Below are 22,524 nucleotides of genomic sequence, written 5' to 3'. Positions count from 1 at the left end.
CCTTCACGAGACTAGAGACCATATCGAGGCACTTCCGATGAAACCAGATCCATGTGCAGCACTCAAACGCCAACAGTCCTTGTGGTGAACCATGGATTCTAACCACAGCCTGCAGTATATACGGAATGTTTCTCTCTCAAGCAGCGATTCCAAACCTTTTCTGTACCGGATTAATGTCCGCATCATATCAACGGACCCACCTTCGGATAAAACCAGTGAAAATAAATCATATAGAGTTTGCGTTTCACTCATTCTTCACTAGTTTACAGGTTTATTTTTTCGAGTAAACTTGACGTGTCAAGAGTCACAAACTAATGTTACTTCAGAATCAAATATAATCTTTCTTTTTTAAACTCAACACACAACTAAAAAGTAGTATTACACCAACTTTGCTACTATAGCGATTTTAAAGGAAGTGGTTTAATGCTGGTGAATATTTTTTTTTAAACAAGAGCAGCAGAAAATGAACTTCACAAGAAAGTGTGCGTCTACAGCTCTACTTCCTGTCATGTGACACAACTGAACCGCAGAGAGGCTGAGAGGTTGGTTCTGCTTTCTCAGAAGAAGAAGGAAGAAGGAAGTATCTGCGGGAAAATAATTGTGTAATTTCTGTTCAGATATCAATCTTTAGTGCCAGGGCAACTGAGAAATGTATGAATACAAAAACAGAGATGGTGAGGAAAATACTTCAAAATAAAGGTTAAAACCGATCGCTATTGCTAGCATTAGCTGATAGCAATAGCAACACACCGAAGTTTTCATCTTGTTAATAGCGAGAAGAGATTGAAAAAAAAGGGAGAAAAGTCTGTAGTGAAGTGTAAAGACACCGAGTGTTATCAGTTAACCTTGAATAATTTAGGATATGAAATATGCGACAGATACTTTGGCCAAGGGTCGCAAGAATCTGGCGCCATGAACGTATCACAGTGGCAACAATACAATACTTTTGCAATATATTTGCGATACTTTACAAACAATTACAAATATTTTAGTATTGTCCAGTACTTGTCTCTGGTGTTGTAGTATTTACAGACCACATGACTCTTGACGAAGTCGTAACTGCTTTCATTTGTTTTCAAACCAAAATATGTCCAAACATCAGCTTTTAAAGCTGCAAGAGTCACTGTATCCTCTCGTCCTCAGTCATCGCCAGGATTTTTTGCAAGATCTCATTGTTTCTTTATCTGCGGTCGGTATGGTTTTAAACCATAAAATAAATAGATAAATAAAAATATTTTTTGAAATCCCAACCACATAAAATAATAATAACAAAAATTAATGGCCATGACCCAGTTTGTGGTTAAAAAGTTTGGCCGTTTGTGCTATTGACTATAATTTAGAGGTGTATAAAGTAAAGGGTTAAAACAGAGTGAGCTTCTAAGCCTCAAGGCCTGAGGGCCAAATCGGGCCCACCAAGTCCTTTTATTTGGCACATGTTTGCACAGAGTAGAATAATTGTGTCATTAATTCTTTATTGTTTATGGTTAAATTGTAACTGTCCTTAACTGGATTTAATTGATTTTCAAATGAAATTATTCTATTTTATTCTAACATTGTGGTTTTGTTTTTTCCAAACTTTTGAAAGAGAGTTTGTTTCAGTCTGTATTTGCTGATAATTTGGGAAAGAATAAAAAACACGAAAATAATTACGAGATAATTGAGATTGAGCCTCCAAAAAATGAAAAAGACAACATGATCAGATTCACACTCTTTCTGTTACGGAAGGTTTAGTAAATATACATTGTGTTTGGCCCCTGACATAGATTGTTAAACTCAGGGGGCCCTCTGTTAGGAAATATATATATATATAAACTGTGTTTTTTAGAGATTTACAAAGGAATATTTAATTCATGTTAGGGATATTATCAATAAAAACGATGCCACTGGTCGACAAGTGACGAGTCAATAAAATATTGTATGATTTGACAGAAATAACATCCTATTATGGGATGCATCCACAGATTCCTGTGCGGAGAGCGGATGTTGCCCATGCGAGAGGTCACGGGAAGAAGAAAGAAGTCAGTCATAGTGAAATCACGGGCCTCAGGGAATTCCCGAGAGGAGTGAAGAAGGGAAGAGAAGACGGATCCACAACCAGGAAGAAGAAGAAGAAGAGCCTCGGTAACCATGTGTACCAGAGATACACAAACACATCGCTCCGGACACACACACTTGTGTGAATCACAGGATCATTATCACACCAGCAGCCGGTTTGTCGTCACAGGCTTCGGAGACGATGATGATGGTGATGATGATAATGATGATGATGATGATGATGATGATGATGATGATGGTGATGATGATGGTGATCATGAGACTGAGGAGGCCGAACCCCCTGAAGTCACAACACTGAGCAGTTGAGTAAGAAGAAGAAAAAACACATTTTGTGCTGCAACATAAATGCTTCCTCAGCAAATATTGATGATGATATAAAGTGTGTGTGTGTGTGTGTGTGTGTGTGTGTGTGTGTGTGTGTGTGTGTGTGTGTGTGTGTGTGTGTGTGTGTGTGTGTGTGTGGTGGGGGGGGGGGGTCTATGCATCAGACATGATCAATAACCAACAACTAAATCTTCATCTTCCATAAGTTGCTTCATTGATTTTGTATAAATAGCAACAGAAAAAAAACACATCATCACTCGCCGGTTCACAAAGGAAGTCACGTGTTCGCTGACAGTCAAATAATTAAAGAGTAAAAAAAATCCTTCAATTATCTCGGGAGTCTTTGAACGCCACACAGACCTGTGTGTGATGTGTGAAAATAAAAAATAAAATAGACAAAAGTTGAGCGTGTGGACAAGACTCACCACCGGGTCCACGGAGCTCTTCACCGCCTCGGACACGCTCTGCCGGACCTCAGCCGCCGTCCCTGGTTTGCTGAGTCTCTTGGTGAACTTCCGCACTTCCGTCATGATAGAAGCCGCTTTGCCTTCAACGCCTCGAGGATGTCGGGCATGCCGCGGTACCTGGGCGGTGAAGACCTCCAGATGTGCGGGTCTGGCGTGAGTCTCTCTCTCCGGAGGTGAAGCTGCTGATGATGATGAGAGAGAGAGAGAGAGAGAGAGAGCGAGAGGGTTCGCCTCCACGTACTTCCGGTTTCAACTGTGACGTCAAGCTCTGAGAAATACATCCCTCCGCACAGATTGATGGACGTTTTTTTGTTTTGTTTTTTTAACGTAGGAATTATTATTCTTATCGTTTCACAGAAACCAAGAACAAATGAATCAGAACCGTCTAACTAAATTGAACTGATAACCGGTCAACTACCCGTTTTTGAAAAATAAAGATGTTTCGAGGCAACTTCCGGCGCAGATTTAATTTGGTGGTGCTTAAAAAAACGTTACCTTGTGTCGCCATCTAGCGGCCAATGTACAACGTTACGGAGATAGTTCAAATACAAATATACGTCCTCAGGGGCCACACTTTACACAGTGGCTCTTTAGAGGGAACATTGAGGGGGAAAAGGAGCGAAAGCAATACAAATATCGAGCTAGAAAAACAAAATAAAAAACGGTCATTTATGTAAAAACTCCCCCCCATTTTTTGTAAAACTCATTTCCTTTTAAGGGGCAATAAATACTCACAACAACGGTAAAAGACTTAAAACAAAACCCCTATAGCGATAATTGCAGACTAGCAATGACTAATGGAAACAAATACTAAATACAATTGTTAGTTTCTATGTGATCTTTGACTCTATACAGTCTAATAATACTAACTAAATACAGTCAAGTCATATTATTTGTTAACGCTTGATTGAGGAAAACGGTCTTAAATAAAAAGAGGTTAAAACAATACTGTTGACTGTCAATGACCTTTGCCCCCCTCAAAAAAAGACCAAAAAAAAAAAAGTTTACCAAACAATGAAAAGTCCTTTATTGCCATCAGAACATGAGTGAGAAAAACCAGAGACAACTTTTGGACAGAGTAAGGAGTCGACTGTACAGCGCACACACACACACACACACACGCCCACACACACACTCACAAGGTCTCACGCAGGACAGTTGAGGGGTGAGAGGGGGGTGTAGTTACAGTACTCACACAGTCCAGGTAAACAAACACACACAGGTGACTCGCTCACATGCAACTAAACCTTTAAAGGTACAAACACTCGAGTGCTCCAGCGTCCTCTAAAAAAAAAAAACACAAGGGCAGAAACAGCAGCATCAGGAAAAAAAATCGTCCGATCATCTCTTAAACCTTTGGTCATGTGGACGCATGCACGGAGTCGCCCCTTTTTTTTCCTCTTAAATACTCAGTGGGTTTGAGCAGATGAGCTAAAAGGTGGAGGCGGGAAATAAATGCTCGAATCACAAATGCTCTTTTCCAGTTAGTGGGACATTCAGCGTGTACATTAGCAGCAGCAGACGATGGCTTGTGAGTCTTAGAGACGGTCTCTCTTCATGCACACCGACGACCCAAACACCATGCAGGGCGAGAAGGAAACTAAAAAGTAAAAGTAAATCGGCACCAGACAAGAGAAATCAAGGTTGAAGAAAGCTGATTTCACTTCAATTTTTTATTTAACATTTTTTTGTTTCTTTTCCTCCTCCTCCTCCTCCTCCTCCTGGTCTTCTAGGATGTGGAAATAGCAACAGAAAGAAGTTGAGAGCAGGACAACAGTGACAACATGAGCCGAGAGCCACGAGCGCCTCTCGCCAGAACCGCCGACTTGAAAAGTAAAAGGAAAAAGGAAAACCACCCTCGCTATTGTTCTATTGTTGCGTCTCCTTCTGTATGTTCCTGTGTGTCGAGTGGCTCTCATCTTATTCGAAGCTGTCCTCCATCCTACACTTCCGACCCCCCCGAACCTCCCTCTCCCCCCCCCATAGGGCAGCACATCACGATGGTCTCCCCCGCCCCCCCGGTTCGCTGCTGCTGCTTTTTTTTTTTAGGTTTTTTTTTTTTCATTTTATTTATTTCTTTAAATCAAGACACTAGTGTGGCTGGAAGCTAGTCCTGCCCGCCTCCTCCCCGACACAGAGGCACGGTGTACGTCTCCGGATTATACTTGTTCAAGTTTAACGTTTGAACCGCGGCTCGTCCCCGGACCCCCCCTTACCCCCCCCTACACGAAGACCCCGGGAACAGACCCGGGCTCTAAGGTTTTTGTCGCACCCTCTCCACGCCACCCAACAAAAAGACCTCCAGCCAGCGCTGTTGATTCTACTCGGAATGAAAACAAGCGCCTTGAATTTTCGGTGTCTGGCACCACTCGTGACTTGAGACCAAAACACCCTCGAAACCATTTCCTCTCAGGAATCCTCCAAAAATAATAATAATAATAATAATATTTGAAAAACTCAAGTGTTTTTTTTTTGTTTTTTTTGTTTTTTTCTTCTTCAAATTCAAGGCACGATGTCTAGAAATATTCCAATCTCTTCCGTTCAGTGTGCGAACTCGCATCGTCAACTCTTGGGACCCTCCGCCCGAAGCGTCACCTCCTCCTCCTCCTCCTCCCCCCTTCCTCTCCTCCTCCTCCTCCTCTCCTCCTCTCCTAACCCTACAGTTTGGATGAGAGAGCGACCGCCCACGTCCAAACCAGTGATCAACAATGAACAAACAACATAAACAAAAAAAAAAAAAAAAGGACACAGATAAAGATTTCAAAAACAAACAAAACAAAAGTCTAGTCCTGTTGCGTGTGTTTCAGTATTTAAAGATCAGGTTTGTTTTCACCAGCTCTTGTTTTGGCAAAGCTAGTCGTTTTTTTTTTTTTAAATAAGCACTAAGTACTGATAGATAGGATAGCATACACCGTGTGTTTTCACGTAGAAGTCGTTTTTTTTATGTACTTTTTCACTCTCGTAGTAAATGTTTCGGGTATTTTTGTCACTCGTCTGTTTAAGGTTTAATGCAAGCAGGGACACAGTTTGCCGTCGAGTCTTGCTCTAGACTTTGTTTGCGAGAGGGGGTGAGGTCGCCCGATTACGACACCCCGTTCACCAGAGCCACGGTCTCGCTGGCGGGCGCTATTCCGTTACTGGGGGAACGCTTGGTGGGCGCTTGCTCTTCCTTCTTCACGCTGGTCCCGTTTTCCTGCAACAGAGGAGGAAGAGGTTTTTTTTTTCTTTTCTTCTTACAATCTAAATATTATTGTAACGTAAGTGTGATTTAATAACCATTATATAAATATTTAGGGGGAAAAAAGGTTATGGAAGTGTATAGTTCTGCACGATTGAGAATGACGATTTAAGATAATGATTCTCTCACGATTTTTTTCCCCCCAATGTAAATGTTTTATATTTCAATTTTAATGATTTTTTTCTTCTCTCATCTACACGACCTTTGCATCATTTCTTAACAATAATCCCTTTTGACCAACATTCATGTGTAACATGTATGAAGGTGATGAGAGAGGTACATATTCTCAAAATGTTTTCCACAATTGATAACGTTTTGCACCGTGTTGATCCTTATCTTTAGCAGGTGATACGTGTCGGTTCCTGAGATTTCTTTATGCCTGCGGGAGCTTGACGGGTGTGGAGATGCACCGCATAAGGAATCCTAAAAAACTTCTACTTTATCATCCTCATGGTTCATTTTCTTCTTTTCTATCACTCCTTCCACAACTGTTCAGACTCTCAACGGCTCTGGTTTTCTCCACCGTGGGTGCTTGTGAGGGAGCGCTTGTTTTTATGCAGGTGACGTCCCTGATCAAAATGCGGTCATTTTTATTTTCTATTTTTTAATAATAGTCTTCACTTTGAAATGAGATCGTCTACAAGAAGAATCGAGAAACGCTTAATCTGCAGCCCATGAAGTTTATCCCAATCTCTGATACAAACATTTATAATGTTGAAACTATGATTTATTTGATTAAAACCTTGGTTTTTTTTTTTTTTTTTTACACAGTTGTATATTCTCTTTACAAAAAATAAATACATATTCTGAGCCTTTTAAATTCTATATATACTATATAAATACTGACACTATAATAAGAGCATTTTTAGATGAATTTAAAATGCTACATATAACAAATTTTGAATTTAGAAATTCATTATCAAATAAAAAACATTAAATGATTTTAAAAATATTTTAATATATATAAAAAAAATAATTCAATAACATTTTTTAACTACGAAAAAGAAGTATTAAAAAAAACTGTATAATGCTTGAAAGTTTTAATTTTAAAACTTTTTGTTTCCATTTCAAATCTTAAATTCAACCTCTCAATATTCGGATTTACCGGATGTTTTAGTGACGGATTAACGGACTTCAATAAAATAAAATGGCAATTAAGGCACAAACTTTAGTCAAACTGAAGAAGTCGGCGTCTTAAATAAATAAAGCCCGAACTCTGCCTCTCCTTGTGGGTTTAATTGCATGGATGTTCAGTGTTTAATACAAATTATGAAACTTCACACAAAGATAATAGTTTAACAAAACAAGCTTTGTATAAATAAAAAAATGTCCGAGACATCCAGATCTTAACGAAGATTTTAACAAAAACGAACATAATTTGACCTGGATATTGATACTAAACAGATTCATTGTATGTATTGTAGTTTTTTTTTTAAATGGCTTCAAGACACAGAATGATTTCAGGTCATATGTGGATCTTAAAAAATATCACGTCTTAATATTTCTGCAGGTGGTGAAGGAAAGTTGCTAGAAAACAAGTTGAAAGTAAAGAAAACCGCATAGAATAAATAAAGGTATATAGACATGGTCTGGATGTTTAACAAGTATCAGAATTAAGGATTTTTAGAAAAGTTAGAAAAGTTAAAAAGTCATTTGATGACACGTTGTTGGAGCTTCATACCTTGGGTTCCGGGCCAGCGTGGTTCTCCTTCTGGGGCAGGTTCTGTCTGCTCTGTGACTCGGCCCGGGAGATGTAGTCGGCGACCGTCACTGTAGAGACGACACGCGTCAGAACATGCTTCACCGGCGGCACGGCGTCACCGGACAAGAGCTCACCGGTCTCGGTCGGTTGTCTGTCACGGCTGGCCGATCCGCCCTCGGGGCGGCTGCCACGGTTACGGCGGCGGCGGCTGCGGTTGCGACGCTGAGGTCGGCCTTCGTCGTCTAAAGAGCGTTCATCGAGTTAACCCGCCGTGACGCCGCTTGACAAAAAATACATGAATCCAGATCCGAACTACTGACCCAGTCCATTCTCGCTCAGGCCGCCCGTGCCGTCGGACTCGGCGGCGGCGTCGATCACGCTGGGTTCCTGGTCGTTGCGGCGACGCCTGGAGCGTCTGCGACGTTCTCCCTGAACGTTGTCGCCTGCTTCTCCGTCGGCCTGCTCACCTTCGCCCTCCAGCAGAGAGTAAGGGTTGCTGTCCGGGTCCCTCAGGACTGGAGACGAACAAAGACATGAAACATCTGCTCAGAACATGAACCGATGCAAACTGACAGCACCGGTGAACTTCAGCAGTGGTTCCAATGTTGAAACCTTTTAGTGAAATATTTTTGTAAGCATTTATAATAATAATAATCTCTATTTATATAGTGCCTTTCTAGACCAGGGTCACAAAGCGCTTTGACAGCCATTCACACATACTGATGGGAGTAGGCTGCACACAAGCCATCAGGAGCAATCAGGGTAAAGTGTCTTGCTCAGGGACACAACAACACAAGCTTGTCTGGAGCTGGGATTGAACCTGCAACCTTTTGGACTGCAGGCAACCACTCTACCATCTGACGCCCCCAATTTCATTTTTTATCAATTATTTTTCTCAATAATTTGTATATTGAAAGGATTCATTTGTTTAAAAAAAGAAAGAAATCTTGAATGAATTATGCTCCTTTAAACAGAGTCTGATGTTTTAAATCCAATAATACAAGTCAAAGATCAAGAGTCAATATATTCTTTATTCTAGGCCTTTTTAAATTGATTCTAAAAATGTTGTTACTTTTGCAGCTATTGGTAGTTTCTCAACTTTCTGTGAATTTGAAAGTTCGAGTGAGTGACTCAGTGATTCATTGGAAAGATGGCAATATTATACAAACGTTATATAATGAATAACAAAAAGGCTTGTTATGAAAAAAATGAATTTAGAAAATTAATATTTTTGGAATGATTGATTATTGTAATTACAATATATACAAAATATGCACAATTGTTTTTTACAATTAAATTATTCAACCTTTCAATATATTGAATTTAATCATTCAACAAAAGTAATTAATTGTTTAAAAAACAGAACGTAAACAAAACAGTGAAAGTTTAAATTCAATATTCTGATAGAAACATGAGGTCAGTTACAACAATTCTATGAAACAGATGCCCTGAGACCTGAACAGGGAAGGTCGTACCTGAGCTGATGGAGTTGTTAGACCTGGGCGGGGCTCCACCGCGTCCACGTCCAGAGCTGGAGCCTCGGCCCCGGCCCCCCCTCCTGGATCCCCTCTCCTCCGCGCCGATCCCTCGAGGACGCTGCTCTCGTTCGGACGCGTCCTCGGACTCCGAGGCGTTGGACAGCTCAGAGTTGGTCCCTGGACATCATCGAGACGACTTCCATCAACATCGCGCACGAGCGCAGACGTGGCGAGTCGATGTGTTACCGTATCCGGAGTACTGGCTGTTGGAGGGCCGCCGCCCTCGGCCGCGCCCGCCGTAGGTGCGGGAGGTGTGCAGGGAGTTGCTGCTCTCGTCCGTCGTGTAGCCCTTCTCCCTCTCCGCGGGGGGGGCGCCGGGTCTGGGCGGGTTGTTGCGGTAGCCGACGCCGATTTGACGGAGCTGCTCGTCGATCTGCAGGCGCTCCAGACGCAACTGCTCCACTTCCTGCACGGGCGCAGAAGACACAGAAAAAATGTAATTGCAAAAATTATTATAATATAAAGAACGACGTTCATTTCATTCATGCTCAAGCTCATCAAACTCAATTCAAACTTATTATTTGAACAATCTGTACAATTGTCAACATTTGCATCACAAGCATCTTTGCAGGTCAACATGAACATTTAACTCCTTTATTTTAAGACAACCACACACCGGCGAGTCACATCCGACCCCCTCGAGTTTGACGGATTATTTCAAGCTTTTCAGACGATACAACATGGCAGATCTCATCAGATAATCCATCAAAACAAACATGTTCTGCCAATTATAGAATAACTGTAACTTTAACTGTAAAGAATTCGACCAATGACAATAACAAGGTCACATGACACTTGTGGCGATAACTCAACTGTCATCTTAAATTCACGCATCATTATTTAAATCTCATGGCCGCTGAAACCGTCATAACGAAAGCATAACTTCGGTTTTGACATTAAACATTTGAAAAGCTGTATTTTATAAGTAAGTAAGTAAGAAATATTTATTTATATAGCGCTTTTCCAGACCAGGGTCACAAAGCGCTTAAACAATCAAAACAATATTCAATAAAGTATATACTTTAAAGATCAAAATAAAACTGATAACACAACAGGAGTTCCAGAAAATCAAGGAAAAGCCTGAACAAATAGAAACGTGTTAAGATGTTTCTTAAAGGAGTCAGTAGATCCATCAAGCGCAAATGACACCATCACATTATTCTCAGACATTATTATTTTTCAAATGTTGACTATATTACATTTTTGTACATGACAGACCCAACAAACACAAGCTAATTCTACGATATGTCTCAGATTTGTTTTAGGACCATCTTTTCTCGTAGAAGAATAATATAAAAAGTACATTTGCATTCTTTATTTTACACCAATTCTCCCCATTAGCTTCAAAAGACTCAATGTTAGAAGCCATTAAGAAAAGTTTCCATTGAAACGACATTGTGTGTGATCATGACTAAAAGATAAACCAGTTGTAACAGAGTTTTTTTCCTTCACAAATGATCGTTTCTACATACATGTGCCGAGTGAGCACCAGGTGCTTATAAGCATTCCAGCCGCAGCTGTCGGGTAAAGATCATGTGACTCGTGGAAAACCGAATTACAAACACCATTTGATACATCGGCAGGAATTCGCGACAACAAGTATTTAAGAAACACCTACTGAGTTCAAATAAATCAATTTCTCAGATGCGAGGTTTAATATAAATACCACATGACAACTACGAGGGAGGGATCTCACTGGTGACAGCTGCCTCCTCCAGCGACAGCTGAGCCTCGAGGGAGGGGGTGTGAAGGAAGCAGAGTAGTATGTAGAAGTGTGTGTGGTGGGGGGGGGGGGATGGGACAAATGTTATTTTTGGAAAATGAGGGTCCAGATAGCTGTAATCTAAACTCCGGCCCCCATCCCAGAGAGAAGGGCTATTTTTAAAAAGGAAAACCACGTCAGGACAAAATGAGGTCCACTCAGCAGCTTCCTTCATGTGGCGCCGGCCGACAGGTGACCAGGGTGAAGTTACAGAGAGACTCGTAAGAAGAATTAAAATGAACCCTCAATATAATGTGGCTCCATCTACAATTGACGAAAACCACCCGGTAAAAGACCATGACATCATGGCAGCTGTCGGCCACTCGTGACGCGCAGACTAGAGGTTCTTTGAGAATGTACAGCATCAGGTCATCATTCAATCTTAAACTCCTTCAGTCGTGCCTTCTTTCTGCTTCCCATGTCACACAAAACTAACAGACACTTAAACACTACAAATTACTGACAAGATCATCGAAGAAATGTAAGAAATATAATGAATTATCGAACAATAAAACTCCACAAGTCACTGTAACACACCTACACTATCTGTAAGTAAACAAACACACACAAAAAACACAGAAAAGTAAAATATAATTACAATTTAAAGTCACTTTTTGTCTATTGCCATTGATGATTGCAACATTGATGAACATTTGACCTCAGGGGATGGGGGGGGATGTATTAAATTTAATATAATATATCAAAATTACATGTATATGCACTTATATCACACAGGATTCCGTTAATAATCTTCTAAAGTACTATAAAATAAACATTTCATGACATCAAGTCAAATAGATACAATGAGTTTTTGCTGCCCTCTGCTGGCGACGTACTGAGCACCAGGGTACTGACCTGCAGGTAAGACACGTGGTATTCCAACAGCGCCTGAGCGTTGCTGATGTTCTCCTTGGTTCCCACGAACACGAACGGAACCATCCCCTGACGCGCCGCAGAGAGAGAGACGACACTTTTAGTGAAACGGCTTCATTTCAAAGTGGAGTTAATGCACATTATAGACGCACAACAAGAACACATCAACGCCACTCCCGACATACGCTGCAGTGGACGGTGTGTGTGAAGCGATGGAGACATAAGGACTACTGACAGGACGAGGGGGACAAAGAAGCAGGATGGAACAGTTTTGAAAGCAGACGATGCACGTCTACTCGGCCTGCCGTTTAGTAGCCGATTCTAGAGCGGTGGGTGAGTGGGTGGGGGAATTTTTAGGGAGTGGGAGACGATCCGAACGGTCCATTCACCTCTTTGCCGCTGGCAGTGTCGTCCCTGCCTGCCCCCTGCCTGCCTACCTCCTCCCGAGGAAGTTTTTTGTCGTTGTCTCCTTCGATCCTGACGCGAACCACCCCGGACTTGTCCACGATCTCCTGGATGACTTTGCCGTTCTTGCCGATGACTTTTCCTGTCGGACCACATCGGAAGGGTTGGGTTGAGAGGGTGTGTTTGCAGTCGTGGGAATAAGATGTTCTTTTTGTGAGGTGCGTGGTTCGTGAACTCAGAAAAAACTGTTAGTTCAACATTTCAAATGTTGGAAGTTTGACATTATTATTATTTACATGCTTTAAATTTTGGAACAAAATTAATTAGTCAGGTTGAATTACTTCTCTAAATATTTACATTTTTAAAAAAGTAGAACGTTTTCAAAATGGGTAAAAGTAAAATGTATAAATCCAATATTATTTAGTTGCCTTTTAAATGTAATAAAGAAACGGTATACTAGTTCAACCAGACAATACCAAAAGAGTACCGAGCTACAAACTTGCAGATAAGCACGATGATATGGTAAGTACCTGCGTGTCAATTCATCCTGAAAAGAAAGATCTAATTTATTACTAACTAAATGTTTTATTCATACCAAGCTATAAAACTACCATTAGAGCGAGTCGCTCGGTGCTCGATTGGATTAGTCTGGTAAGATGGCCCTGTTACACAAAACCTTTTTATATTCAAATTTAGAAAACGTATCTTTAAAATGATTGGAAATAGAATATCAAACTATGTGCAAACAAAATCTATTCAATTTAATATTTGAATTTTTTTTAAATGGAATTATTTTAAATATATAATTTAACCTTTCAAAATACTAATTGTTGATTTAAAAAATGAGGATTAAATGCTTAAAAAATAAAATAAATAAACAAACAACATTTCAAGAAAACAATTCAAAGTTTCAACATTTGAAAATATTCTGGTGGCTCTGCTATACTTCTCGACGTGTACATGCATCAACTCACCTACAAGGTTCCTGGGTACCTGAAAGTAGTCTTCTTTGAACTCAAGGTACTCTCTGGCCTGCCTGACCGCCTCTGGTGTCTGTCGAGTCACAAACGTCAGTCAAAACTCTGCGCGAGGTTCACGTTCCGAGCGGTCGAACCTCTCCGTAGATCCTGAACGTACAGCTCTCCTCCTCCAGCTCGATGGCCGTGACGCCGGCCACTTTGCGAGCCTGCTGGATGTTGGCGCCGTGAGAGCCGATGGCGAGCCCCATCAGATCCTCCCGGACCTTCACCTCTTCCTGGTACGCCGACGCCAGCTGCTTACTCGTCTGCCGCGGGTCAAGAGCGAACGTTGAGCAACTCCTTCCATCAAACCCAGAACCGAGCGAATCTTACCTCCAGATGTTTGGTGGCTTCTTCGTTTCGTGACATTAGCATTAGCTTGGTGCGGATACTGCGAAAATGCATGTCGCTGAGGAGAGTGGCACGCTTGACTGTGGTTTCGTTCGTGGACTGAGGACAAAAACAAACAACAAAACGTGACCAAACTGACAGTTTCTTAACTCATCATAAAAGGGGCCAAAATCCTATAAAATGCTCATTTACCAAACTATCTATAACCACAAGTACGAGTGTAATTTTGTCCTTTTATTCTTGGAGGCTTAATATCTCTTAATAAATGCATTGCTTATCTTAAACACTGACAACTTTTAACGACACTTTCTCAACATGAACATTGATCTACTTTCAACCATTTTAACCCAGTCTCAATAAAATGAACACAAGACTACTCATTGCATAGTAATTGCATTAGTGTAGGATTACTTTCTGCGGTACACACTGGGTTCTTAAGTACACACAGTAATGCATAACAGCCATCCACTAGAGAGAGATGTTGCCCAAATATCTCCAAGAAAACCACAAACCAAGCACCTCTTAAGCTCTTTTCAGAGTAATAATTGTTCAGTAAGAACTAATAAGTTGAGAAACAACAATAATATTTCACCTCATCTGCAACACAACGTGTGGGAGCATGTGTGTGTATCGTGTGTGTATCGCGAGTGAGGATGTTGACAGTCAAGTATGAATGTAAGTGTTTTTATATTGGATCCCAGAGGATCATTTATCATCTTGACTGCACTACTGTCGTGTGTACAGAAATAAAACAATAAAGTTTGATTTAAATATGTCTGATTATTTCCACTCACAGCAGCGAGTGCTTAAAAGGTTTGATCTTGACCGTGTTACCGATGGAGGACGTACCTTTGCTAACATCTACTCATGTATTTACCCCACTAGGTCACCATCAAACGTAGGCCTGACCTTGTTTTTTTTTAGAATCTCCGATTAGACAAACGAGAGGCGACGACAGTGCGATGTGTACTGACCAACACGATGAGCTCGTGCGTTTGGGCGCTGTAGAAAATGCAGTTTGCTCCGATGGCTTTCCTGAAGTCTTTGTGAATGCTGTCGTTCGAGCAGCTGTTGATGAGAAAAGAACAGTGGTGGGGGGGGGGGGGGGGGGGGGGGCGGTCAGCAGTTGTTAGCAACAACGCAAACACACACATGTGTCTTCCTGCTCATGGAAAACACTCACATGTCTCTCAGGTCTTCTGGAACTGCAACGGTGACTTTGTGGAAGGAGCTTCGAGAGGATGGGCTGTTCGGGTTGAGGGGTCTGATGCGGTCCGCCGTGACGATCTCGTTGTATGTGGCGTCGCACGCTGCGTACTCGATGACGTAGAACTGAAACAGAGCGGGGGGGTCGCCGTGAGCGTCTCGCCACAATCCCAGAAACATGTTTGTAACGACTATCAAAAAGAGCAAGTTGAAGAAACACAACTTCCACAAGAAACATCTAAACAATGATGTTTCCTTTTCAGGACCGACACGTTGAGTTTCTTTGACTCAAAATGACTGAAAATAAACCAGTACATTTAGTGAAGACATGCCATTGTTTAACTTCTCATTCTCTGACTCCCATGATCCTTCACTGCATCATTTCTTACTAATTTGTCCTTTACAGACCAATTGTTCTGAACATCAGAATGAGATTTGACGGTTTGTTCATCACAAGTCTTAAATCATAACAATATACAGAATGATCTCATGCTTGAGAAAATAACCTTTAAGAGTAAAATGTACATGTCTAAGCTTCTATATTATCTACTCCAAACAGGAAATGTAAAATAGTTTAATTGTCTGTTTTTATTTGATTCATTTCCTGTGAGACTCACACAATGTTATTAAAGTGAAAAATCAACAAACAACATTTGCTTTCACTTTCAATTACGCCGTATCTCCTCTGCTCACTTCCCTCGTTCATAGAGCGTGTGCCGAGATAAAAAATAAAAATACTCAAGGCCACAAACCTGAACAAATGTCAGAGAACAATAATAATTCAAATGAGCAGCAGTGAGAAAATGTCAAAATCTAATGTTTAAAAGGTTTGAGCAAAATCAATACTTGATATTTTTGTTCAGTTAGTGCGATACATTTTAGCAACTGCTTAATGATGACATTTGGAGAGTACAGGAAATTTTAAAAAAAGAACAAAATATGCTTTAGCCTCAATTATAAAAAGGTGCTTATAGTATTAGACATTTCACTGGTTGTTGTTCATACTATATATATATATATATATATATATATAGTAAATAGGGGTAAAAAAGGTTTAGAAATAGGTTTGGAAAACATCGATATTTCAAAATATCATGATCGTTTTATCTTCACAATAGTGATAATGAGTTTAAACTCATTTTATTTAACCAACTATTTTTTTACTTTTGACTGTTAGATGGCAGCCCTCATTTCGTCATCCACAGCTAAAGTAACAATGAAATACTGCGAGACTCTGGTGATGACTAAGAACGAGGGGATACAGTCGTCTCCAGCAGCTTTAAAAGATAAGTTTTGGGTTTGAAAACAAATGAAAGCAGTTACGACTTCGCCAAGAGTCATGTGGTCTGTAAATTCTGCAACACCAGAGTCAAGTTCTCGACAATACTACACATATATCCTCGTTACTACTGTATTACTATACATCGTATAGTTAAAATTTTTGCCAATACAAACCCCTGATTGTTAATGACAAAAGTTTTAAAGGATAAGAAAATGTATAATGCAAGTAAAATATCACAGCGTGTATCACCGGTACAAGAAAAAGTTCTTACCTCTCCCTTCATCATTCGGACTCGAGCCAGCCACCAGCCACATGGTTCCTGTTCGTTTGCTCGTGAGTAAACCTTCAGGCGCGAACACGAGAGAAGAAAATATGTTATTCGACAACATCAATAACTAAGCAACAAAATATTAAACGGACCAAACAGAACGTTCTAACTGGATCCAACTCCTCAATCCTGTTCATAACGAAACTACAAAAGGTTCTCGGGGCGCATCATAGATAACGAGATGAAGAGAAAACCGGACAAAAAGAAATGTCAGGATGTACCTCCACTTCCTCTCCTTCCCCGATCTCCTTGTTGAAGTCGGTCGGAGGAGGCAACCGCACGTCGCTGAAGGGCAACTGTCTCTCTGGCTGCCAGCTTCAACACAAACACCACAGATCAGTTATGACGGCATTCTTTATCAAAACACTCAAAATAACAGCCTGGTAATGGTAGTGATGAACATCTCTAGTGAGGGGTCTCTCGACGCTACATATTTTCAAGTATGTCAGAATAGTGAATGGTTTAATTTCCCCCCTAAAGATTGTATTTTGTAACATTTTTAAAAGTAGATAAAAGAGAAAATGATCAATTAGAAGTTTTAATAATTTAACGTTTGAGTTGTTTAAACTTGTTAAGAATAGTTTTATTAAACAATGTTATATCGGACGATTGAGTTGATTTTGTTTACTAAAAAATTAAATAGTTTGTAATAGTTTTCAAAATTACTCTTGAATAATTGTCATCATAAAACACCACAAGAATACAGAACTACTGTTTTTGTCATTGAATGAAAACAAATACAACTTTAAAATATAGACATAATCGATTTCAATTATTAAACATAATTCAAGTGTTCAAAAATTATGAACAAAAAATCTTGAAATGTCAAAATTTGAAACGTTACATTCACTCACTCTTCAATATTGCAATGATTTAGTTTGATATAAATACATTAAGTGTAAAAGCATTCCTTTCTAAGATAGGATTTTATCATTTCCCAGTTTGTGTTCAATATGGTTGAAAGAGAAGTAGCTTTGGTACGTTTTGATAAACATTTTCAACGAGACATAACTGCACACAAAAGAGCACAACTACTCTCTGCTAAGATTTTGCCCGCGAGCTTTATCTTCTGACACACAGATTTGCTACAGCCATCTCGACAGTCTCACATATTTATTGAGTAAATAAAAATAAGTCATATGGAACCCTTCTCGTGAGGCTCAGAGATATCTTTGAGCGATCTCAACCCTAGAATCCCGGTTAAGAAGCAACTTGGGACTCGAGCGGCTCAGATGACGGTGAAAGTAGATGGAACGAAGGCCGACTTGGCACAGGGTTCGAACAATCCCAAAACAGCACCGGACAGGACACCACCCCCCACACGGCAACCCCTCCCCTCCCAGCATGCCATCCGTGGGTCCCTATTTTTAGGGGCAGCCCGGCTCGACAGGCTGGGTAGATAAAAAGGGTCTGGAGGGTGAGGGGCCGGTGAGGAGAGGACAGTAGGAGGAGGTTGTCCTATCAGGGGCCATGTTAAGAGATGTGAATCGACAGCTGCATTCCAAGCACAGGTGCTGGGGGAGCAAGGCATCGCAACTTACTTTCAGTCGCCCACTAACATTAGCACCATACGTCTATGTTTAAAGGGGTAAAAAGAACGATCGCAACCAGCCAACCCCGACAGGTGTACAGAGTACCGGGTCATACGCCTTCATTTTTGCTCATATTACAGACGGACAGCATTTTTACCAAATAAAGTGTTGCGCCGTCATTCTAGGATGACCACGGGTTACATTGTATTTTATATATTAATTACAATACGGTTACATTTCTATGGTAGGTGTTATGAGACAGTTGCAGCAAGACACTTTTAATTTTGCACTGAGAAAATATGTTTAACTTATTTTTTCCCATAACAGTTTTTTAAAGAACCTTTTAGGTATTACCAAAACATATTTGCCTTTTTTTAAATAAGAGGGAAACTAATAACATATTTGGTCAAACCTCGATTGAAATAGTATCAAAGTACAATCAGTGTTTGGATCATTCTTTCCAGAGCCACGTACAATGGTACAGGCTTGAATCCAACAGCAAATACAAAATATGTTTTCACATAAACAAACATAAAAGCCAGTATTTCCAAATTGTTTTTTTTCCCAAAACGTGTTAAAGCAGACACAACTGTTTAGGCGTAGGTGAAAGGTTTCGGACAGCGAATTGAAAACTTACTTGTTTTCAAACACGATTGTGAGCGAGTCGTCGTGGACATCTTTGAGGTAACCCTGGAATAGAAGCACAAAAAGAAATAGGTTTCAATGATTGTGAGTCTTTTTCTGGACCAACAAGGAGACAGTAGAGAGGAGGGGAAAAAAAAGGAGCATCTCTGGCTTTTGAGAAGCTGAGACATCACAGCGGTGACACAATTGTTTGGCTGTTATTAACGTGGCAGAGAACACTTGACTTCATCTGACAGCCTGCAAATCGCTCACAATCTCTCTCTCCCTTACACAAACACTAACAAAAGCCATTTCCTTTTTTCAAGCGATAGAAACCATTCGGTTGTAATATCCAGCTCAGTTTAGGACGAAGATTCATTTGAAACAGTAAAAAAAAAAAAAAGATACAGTATTAAATATATTTACATATTACATTTTAGGCAACATAAAAATACTATTATTGATTAAGCTTATAATATAATATACTTGTGTTGTACCAGTCATAACCAAAACATTAATCGCACATTTTTGAATATAAGGGGGAAATTATATCAAAATAACATCATCGTTTATATCACAGGTGAGCACATACTAGTGGCTCAGATTTATTTTTACAGGCTAAAAAAGGGGAAACACATTAAACTTCCCCCTCGTAAATGGTTAGCATAATACCTAAAAATTCAATTATATCCGCCGTTGACTTGTGGCCAAAAGGGTTAGTAACCTTCTGCAAACTGAGGAATCAGAATACGTGCGTAGTAGATACGGGGGGGTCCGGCACGCCCCCCTGTGTTAAGACAGCCGTATAAGGGACATGAGACCAGCTAGGGAGTCGTCACAAGCATGTGCGAAGACCAGGCCGGGGAAGGGAGGGTGTTTGGGGGGGGTCACCTGCTGGAGGTTGCTCTGATTTCAGTGTGCCTGCTCCGATATCACACCGGACTGTTTTTAAGATTACAAAATGATTTAACAATGGCAACAGTCATGTCCATGTTGTTATGACGCATATTGCTAGCATTAAACATCCCATTCATCTTTTTACGGTCACGTGAACAACAATTCTCACTAAAAACTTCCTAAGAAGGAAGTATTTTCATTTAGTACACAAGTTGTTGATCAGTGAATTAAATTAATGGCGGCAGATCATTTAATATTGCCTGGTGACAGAGTTTTTTTATGGTGTAAGATTAGAGACAGAGTCCCTTCCAAGTTACTGCGCCTCAAGTTCAAAACTGGAGTGGATGAGTGGAATTTAATGTTTTTTTAATAACAAAAAGTATTGAGCAATGGTGAGGAAAATATAATTCACTTATAATCTTATTTTCATGGTAATATCGATCTTAAATTGCCATTTCTAATCCAACTACATGTTAACACGGTTCCCCCCCCCCCTGTTAGCTCCCATTTCTGTATATATAAATCACAAAAATTACAAACGTAAGGAAGATTTAAGTTTATTTTCACACATTCAGAACACATAAAAATCCTACATACTCAGGGAAACGTAAGCAATCCTGTACTTCTAAATTTCACACGGAGAGACAGCTGCATACTACATAAGGTTAAGTGGTACTCGCAGGTCAAAGGGCAGGCGTGGTCGGTAGTTGGTGATGTAGAGTCTACTTCGCCAAAAGCTAGCCATGTGCTTCTATGGGTGAGCAAAAGATATGCCAAGTCTAGTAAAAAACACCAGCCAGTAAAGTATATTCTATCAAAATGTGGGTTGAGAAAAGTCTAACTTCTCAAAACTAAAAGACTGATTTTGAAAGAATGTCCACCGTGATAAATTGGAAAATATCGTCTTTTTAATGGATGTACTTCACAGGACGTTTTCCTACTTTATCCATCACTGGTTGGTAACAAAGACCAGATTGTTACGGTGAAATCGTCCACACGCATATTGCTTCAACCGTGACGTAAATTTTATACTTTTACAAACAACATTATCTGTGAAACCATAGCAGACAGATAATAGAGAGGAGTGGAAAGCGCTCATTCATGCCAGATCCGAACTGTCACTCTTTAAAACAGGACGACAGGTGAGGAGGCATGAGGCGAGTAAATATAGGCTGGTGTCTGAAGCACCATGTGGTCAAAGCTGGGGAGTTGACCGGCCTGCTGAAAGTCAGGGGGTAGTGGTGGTGGAGGGGGGAGAACAACAAAGAAACTTTGGCAGATTAGTTTTATAAATCAATCCAAGTAATGTTAAGTAATAATATTTCTGTCCACTTGTTCTAATGTAACGCATCTCAACAACAACAAAAAAAATCATGAGTAACTTTCAGCAATGTCTTCACTTTTGTTTTCAGAAGCCAAGAGAAGTCATGTGTCTGGGGTGTGGAAGAGCAAACGTCTATTGAGTTACTCAAGTGTGTTTCTCTCCAATTGACAAACGATAAAGAAGAATACGTTTGGTAAACAAGCGACGACAGACTAGTATCTGACGACACCATTGCTGACTAGTAACCAGTTAAATATAAATCTCGATGTGAGCTAAAAGGTATCCGACACCTTCCAGAACAACGTTCGCCAAGTCTTTTTAAATACACAAATAAAGAGTGTGTTTTGCTGTCGATGTGGTTCGTTTTTAATCCAGTGATCGACAGAACAAATAGAAAAGTGACCACTTCACACGGACTTCACGGGGAGACGGTAGCGTGAGTAAGACACACGGTTATGTCACTTAAAAGGTTAAAATATGTACTGGCAAGTGGACGTAGCTTAGCAGGAGCTAGCTAACTTACCCACCCCACAATGGCCAAGCCTCCCTGAAAACATCCCCCTGTTCGTCAGCACCGGAGCCGGGGCTAACGCTAGCAGCATGGCTGGGCTTCCATAGAAACGAAACCTTCGAAAATACTCGTAACAAAAAACTTTTCAATAAAAAAAAACAAGCCCGTTTTAGTTACCTTGTAAAAGGCCCCGTTCGAGCCTCGAACTTCCACGGCGAGCCCGTCCATACCGGTCGGTAGCTCCACACGGCAAGTGGGCTTGTCTGTGGCCGCTACGACTCCCTGCGTGTCCGGCAGCCCCGCCAGCTTCGCCGGCCGCTCGCCGCTCTCCGGCCGCTTGTGGATTTCCAGTGTTTCGTTTGGCGGGGCAAAAGGGGGGTTAGGAGGTAAAAAGGGGGTTCGGGGGAAAGGGTGGGGGAAGAGGTGGGTTGTGATGTCCGCGGCGGCGGTGGCGGCGACTTGTGAGGAGCAGCGAGGCGGGCGCTGTCGACAGGAGAAGCCCGCTAGGAAGAGCGTTGTGTTCGGAGACTAGCGAAGCTAACGATGCTACCAGAGGAGGCCAGCTATCAACACCTGACTGTTTTGAATGGAGGCTGTGGCTGCTTAGCATGTAGCTGCTTCCCCAGGGGTTGCCTTCGAAGTGTGGCGCAGTCGTCGCCGTCGTGTGCCCAGGCCGTGCTACGGTTTTTCAGACGCCAGAACACAGAGTATCAACGCCCGGCGAGTGCTTCCTCCAACTACCATCCAATCCAACACACGCCGATGGAGTGAATCAGACTGGGACTGAATGACCTCAAACACCCCACCCACCTCGCTCTTAACCCCGCCCTTTCTACAATACCGACAAATGATTGGACCACAACCCCATCAATCTACAATGCAAAAGCTACAATTGGTCAAACGAGTAAAGGCTGGTCACCCATAAGAGCCAATCGTATCGAGAATGCAACAATTACACACAACCCATTGGTTTAATCGTTTGTCAATTATATCGATCCCGAATTCGACTGGTTCCCATATCAATCTTTTGATTACTCACACCCATTGATGATTAAGGGAGGAAAATGTAAGCACAAGATTTGATTC

At 41.0% G+C, this 22,524-nt stretch overlaps 2 protein-coding genes across 4 annotated transcripts in view; both read right to left on the bottom strand.

Annotated features, from left to right (window-relative positions):
* dock11 (dedicator of cytokinesis 11) overlaps positions 1 to 3,048 on the bottom strand; it is a 59,457-nt gene extending 56,409 nt beyond the window's left edge. The window contains exon 1 of one of the 2 annotated variants that reach the window (XM_087788670.1): positions 2,805 to 3,048. In XM_087788670.1, coding sequence (XP_087644796.1) covers positions 2,805 to 2,909 — 105 coding nt within the window. In that variant the 5' untranslated portion in view covers positions 2,910 to 3,048. The remainder of the gene's footprint in view (positions 1 to 2,804) is intronic. The other variant, XM_087788671.1, reaches the window with a different exon arrangement.
* A 2,037-nt stretch (positions 3,049 to 5,085) lies between these two features.
* On the bottom strand, positions 5,086 to 22,214 carry fxr2 (FMR1 autosomal homolog 2). 2 transcript variants are annotated; one of them, XM_087788668.1, is made up of 17 exons: positions 21,616 to 22,214; positions 18,720 to 18,772; positions 16,772 to 16,865; positions 16,494 to 16,565; positions 14,918 to 15,066; positions 14,709 to 14,802; positions 13,717 to 13,833; positions 13,479 to 13,649; positions 13,339 to 13,417; positions 12,397 to 12,506; positions 11,942 to 12,028; positions 9,511 to 9,730; positions 9,262 to 9,441; positions 8,107 to 8,301; positions 7,921 to 8,028; positions 7,766 to 7,854; positions 5,086 to 6,039 (listed from the first exon to the last, which is right to left on the bottom strand). In XM_087788668.1, exons 1-17 carry the CDS (start codon positions 21,664 to 21,666, stop codon positions 5,929 to 5,931), a joined length of 1,980 nt encoding a protein of 659 aa, XP_087644794.1. In that variant the 5' UTR covers positions 21,667 to 22,214; the 3' UTR covers positions 5,086 to 5,928. The 2 variants fall into 2 exon arrangements, with proteins under 2 accessions (XP_087644794.1, XP_087644793.1); XM_087788667.1 differs by having other exon boundaries at positions 5,088 to 6,039; positions 12,349 to 12,506.
* Between the last annotated feature and the right edge of the window lie 310 nt (positions 22,215 to 22,524).

Source organism: Callionymus lyra, chromosome 4 (genome assembly GCF_982586985.1).
Source record: "Callionymus lyra chromosome 4, fCalLyr1.hap1.1, whole genome shotgun sequence".
Classification (NCBI taxonomy): Eukaryota; Metazoa; Chordata; class Actinopteri; order Syngnathiformes; family Callionymidae; genus Callionymus; species Callionymus lyra.
Note: the sequence above shows the minus strand (reverse complement) of the source record. Positions and strands in the feature narration are given on the sequence as shown.

Excerpts from the sequence above, each read along its gene's own strand:
- fxr2 (XM_087788667.1), bottom strand. The coding sequence starts at position 21,666 with ATGGACGGGCTCGCCGTGGAAGTTCGAGGCTCGAACGGGGCCTTTTAC. Across the intron at positions 15,067-16,493 it reads TCCGAATGATGAAGGGAGAG|TTCTACGTCATCGAGTACGC; the intron begins GTAAGAACTTTT and ends GCTCTGTTTCAG. Across the intron at positions 13,418-13,478 it reads CGTTCAGGATCTACGGAGAG|ACACCAGAGGCGGTCAGGCA; the intron begins GTTCGACCGCTC and ends GTGACTCGACAG.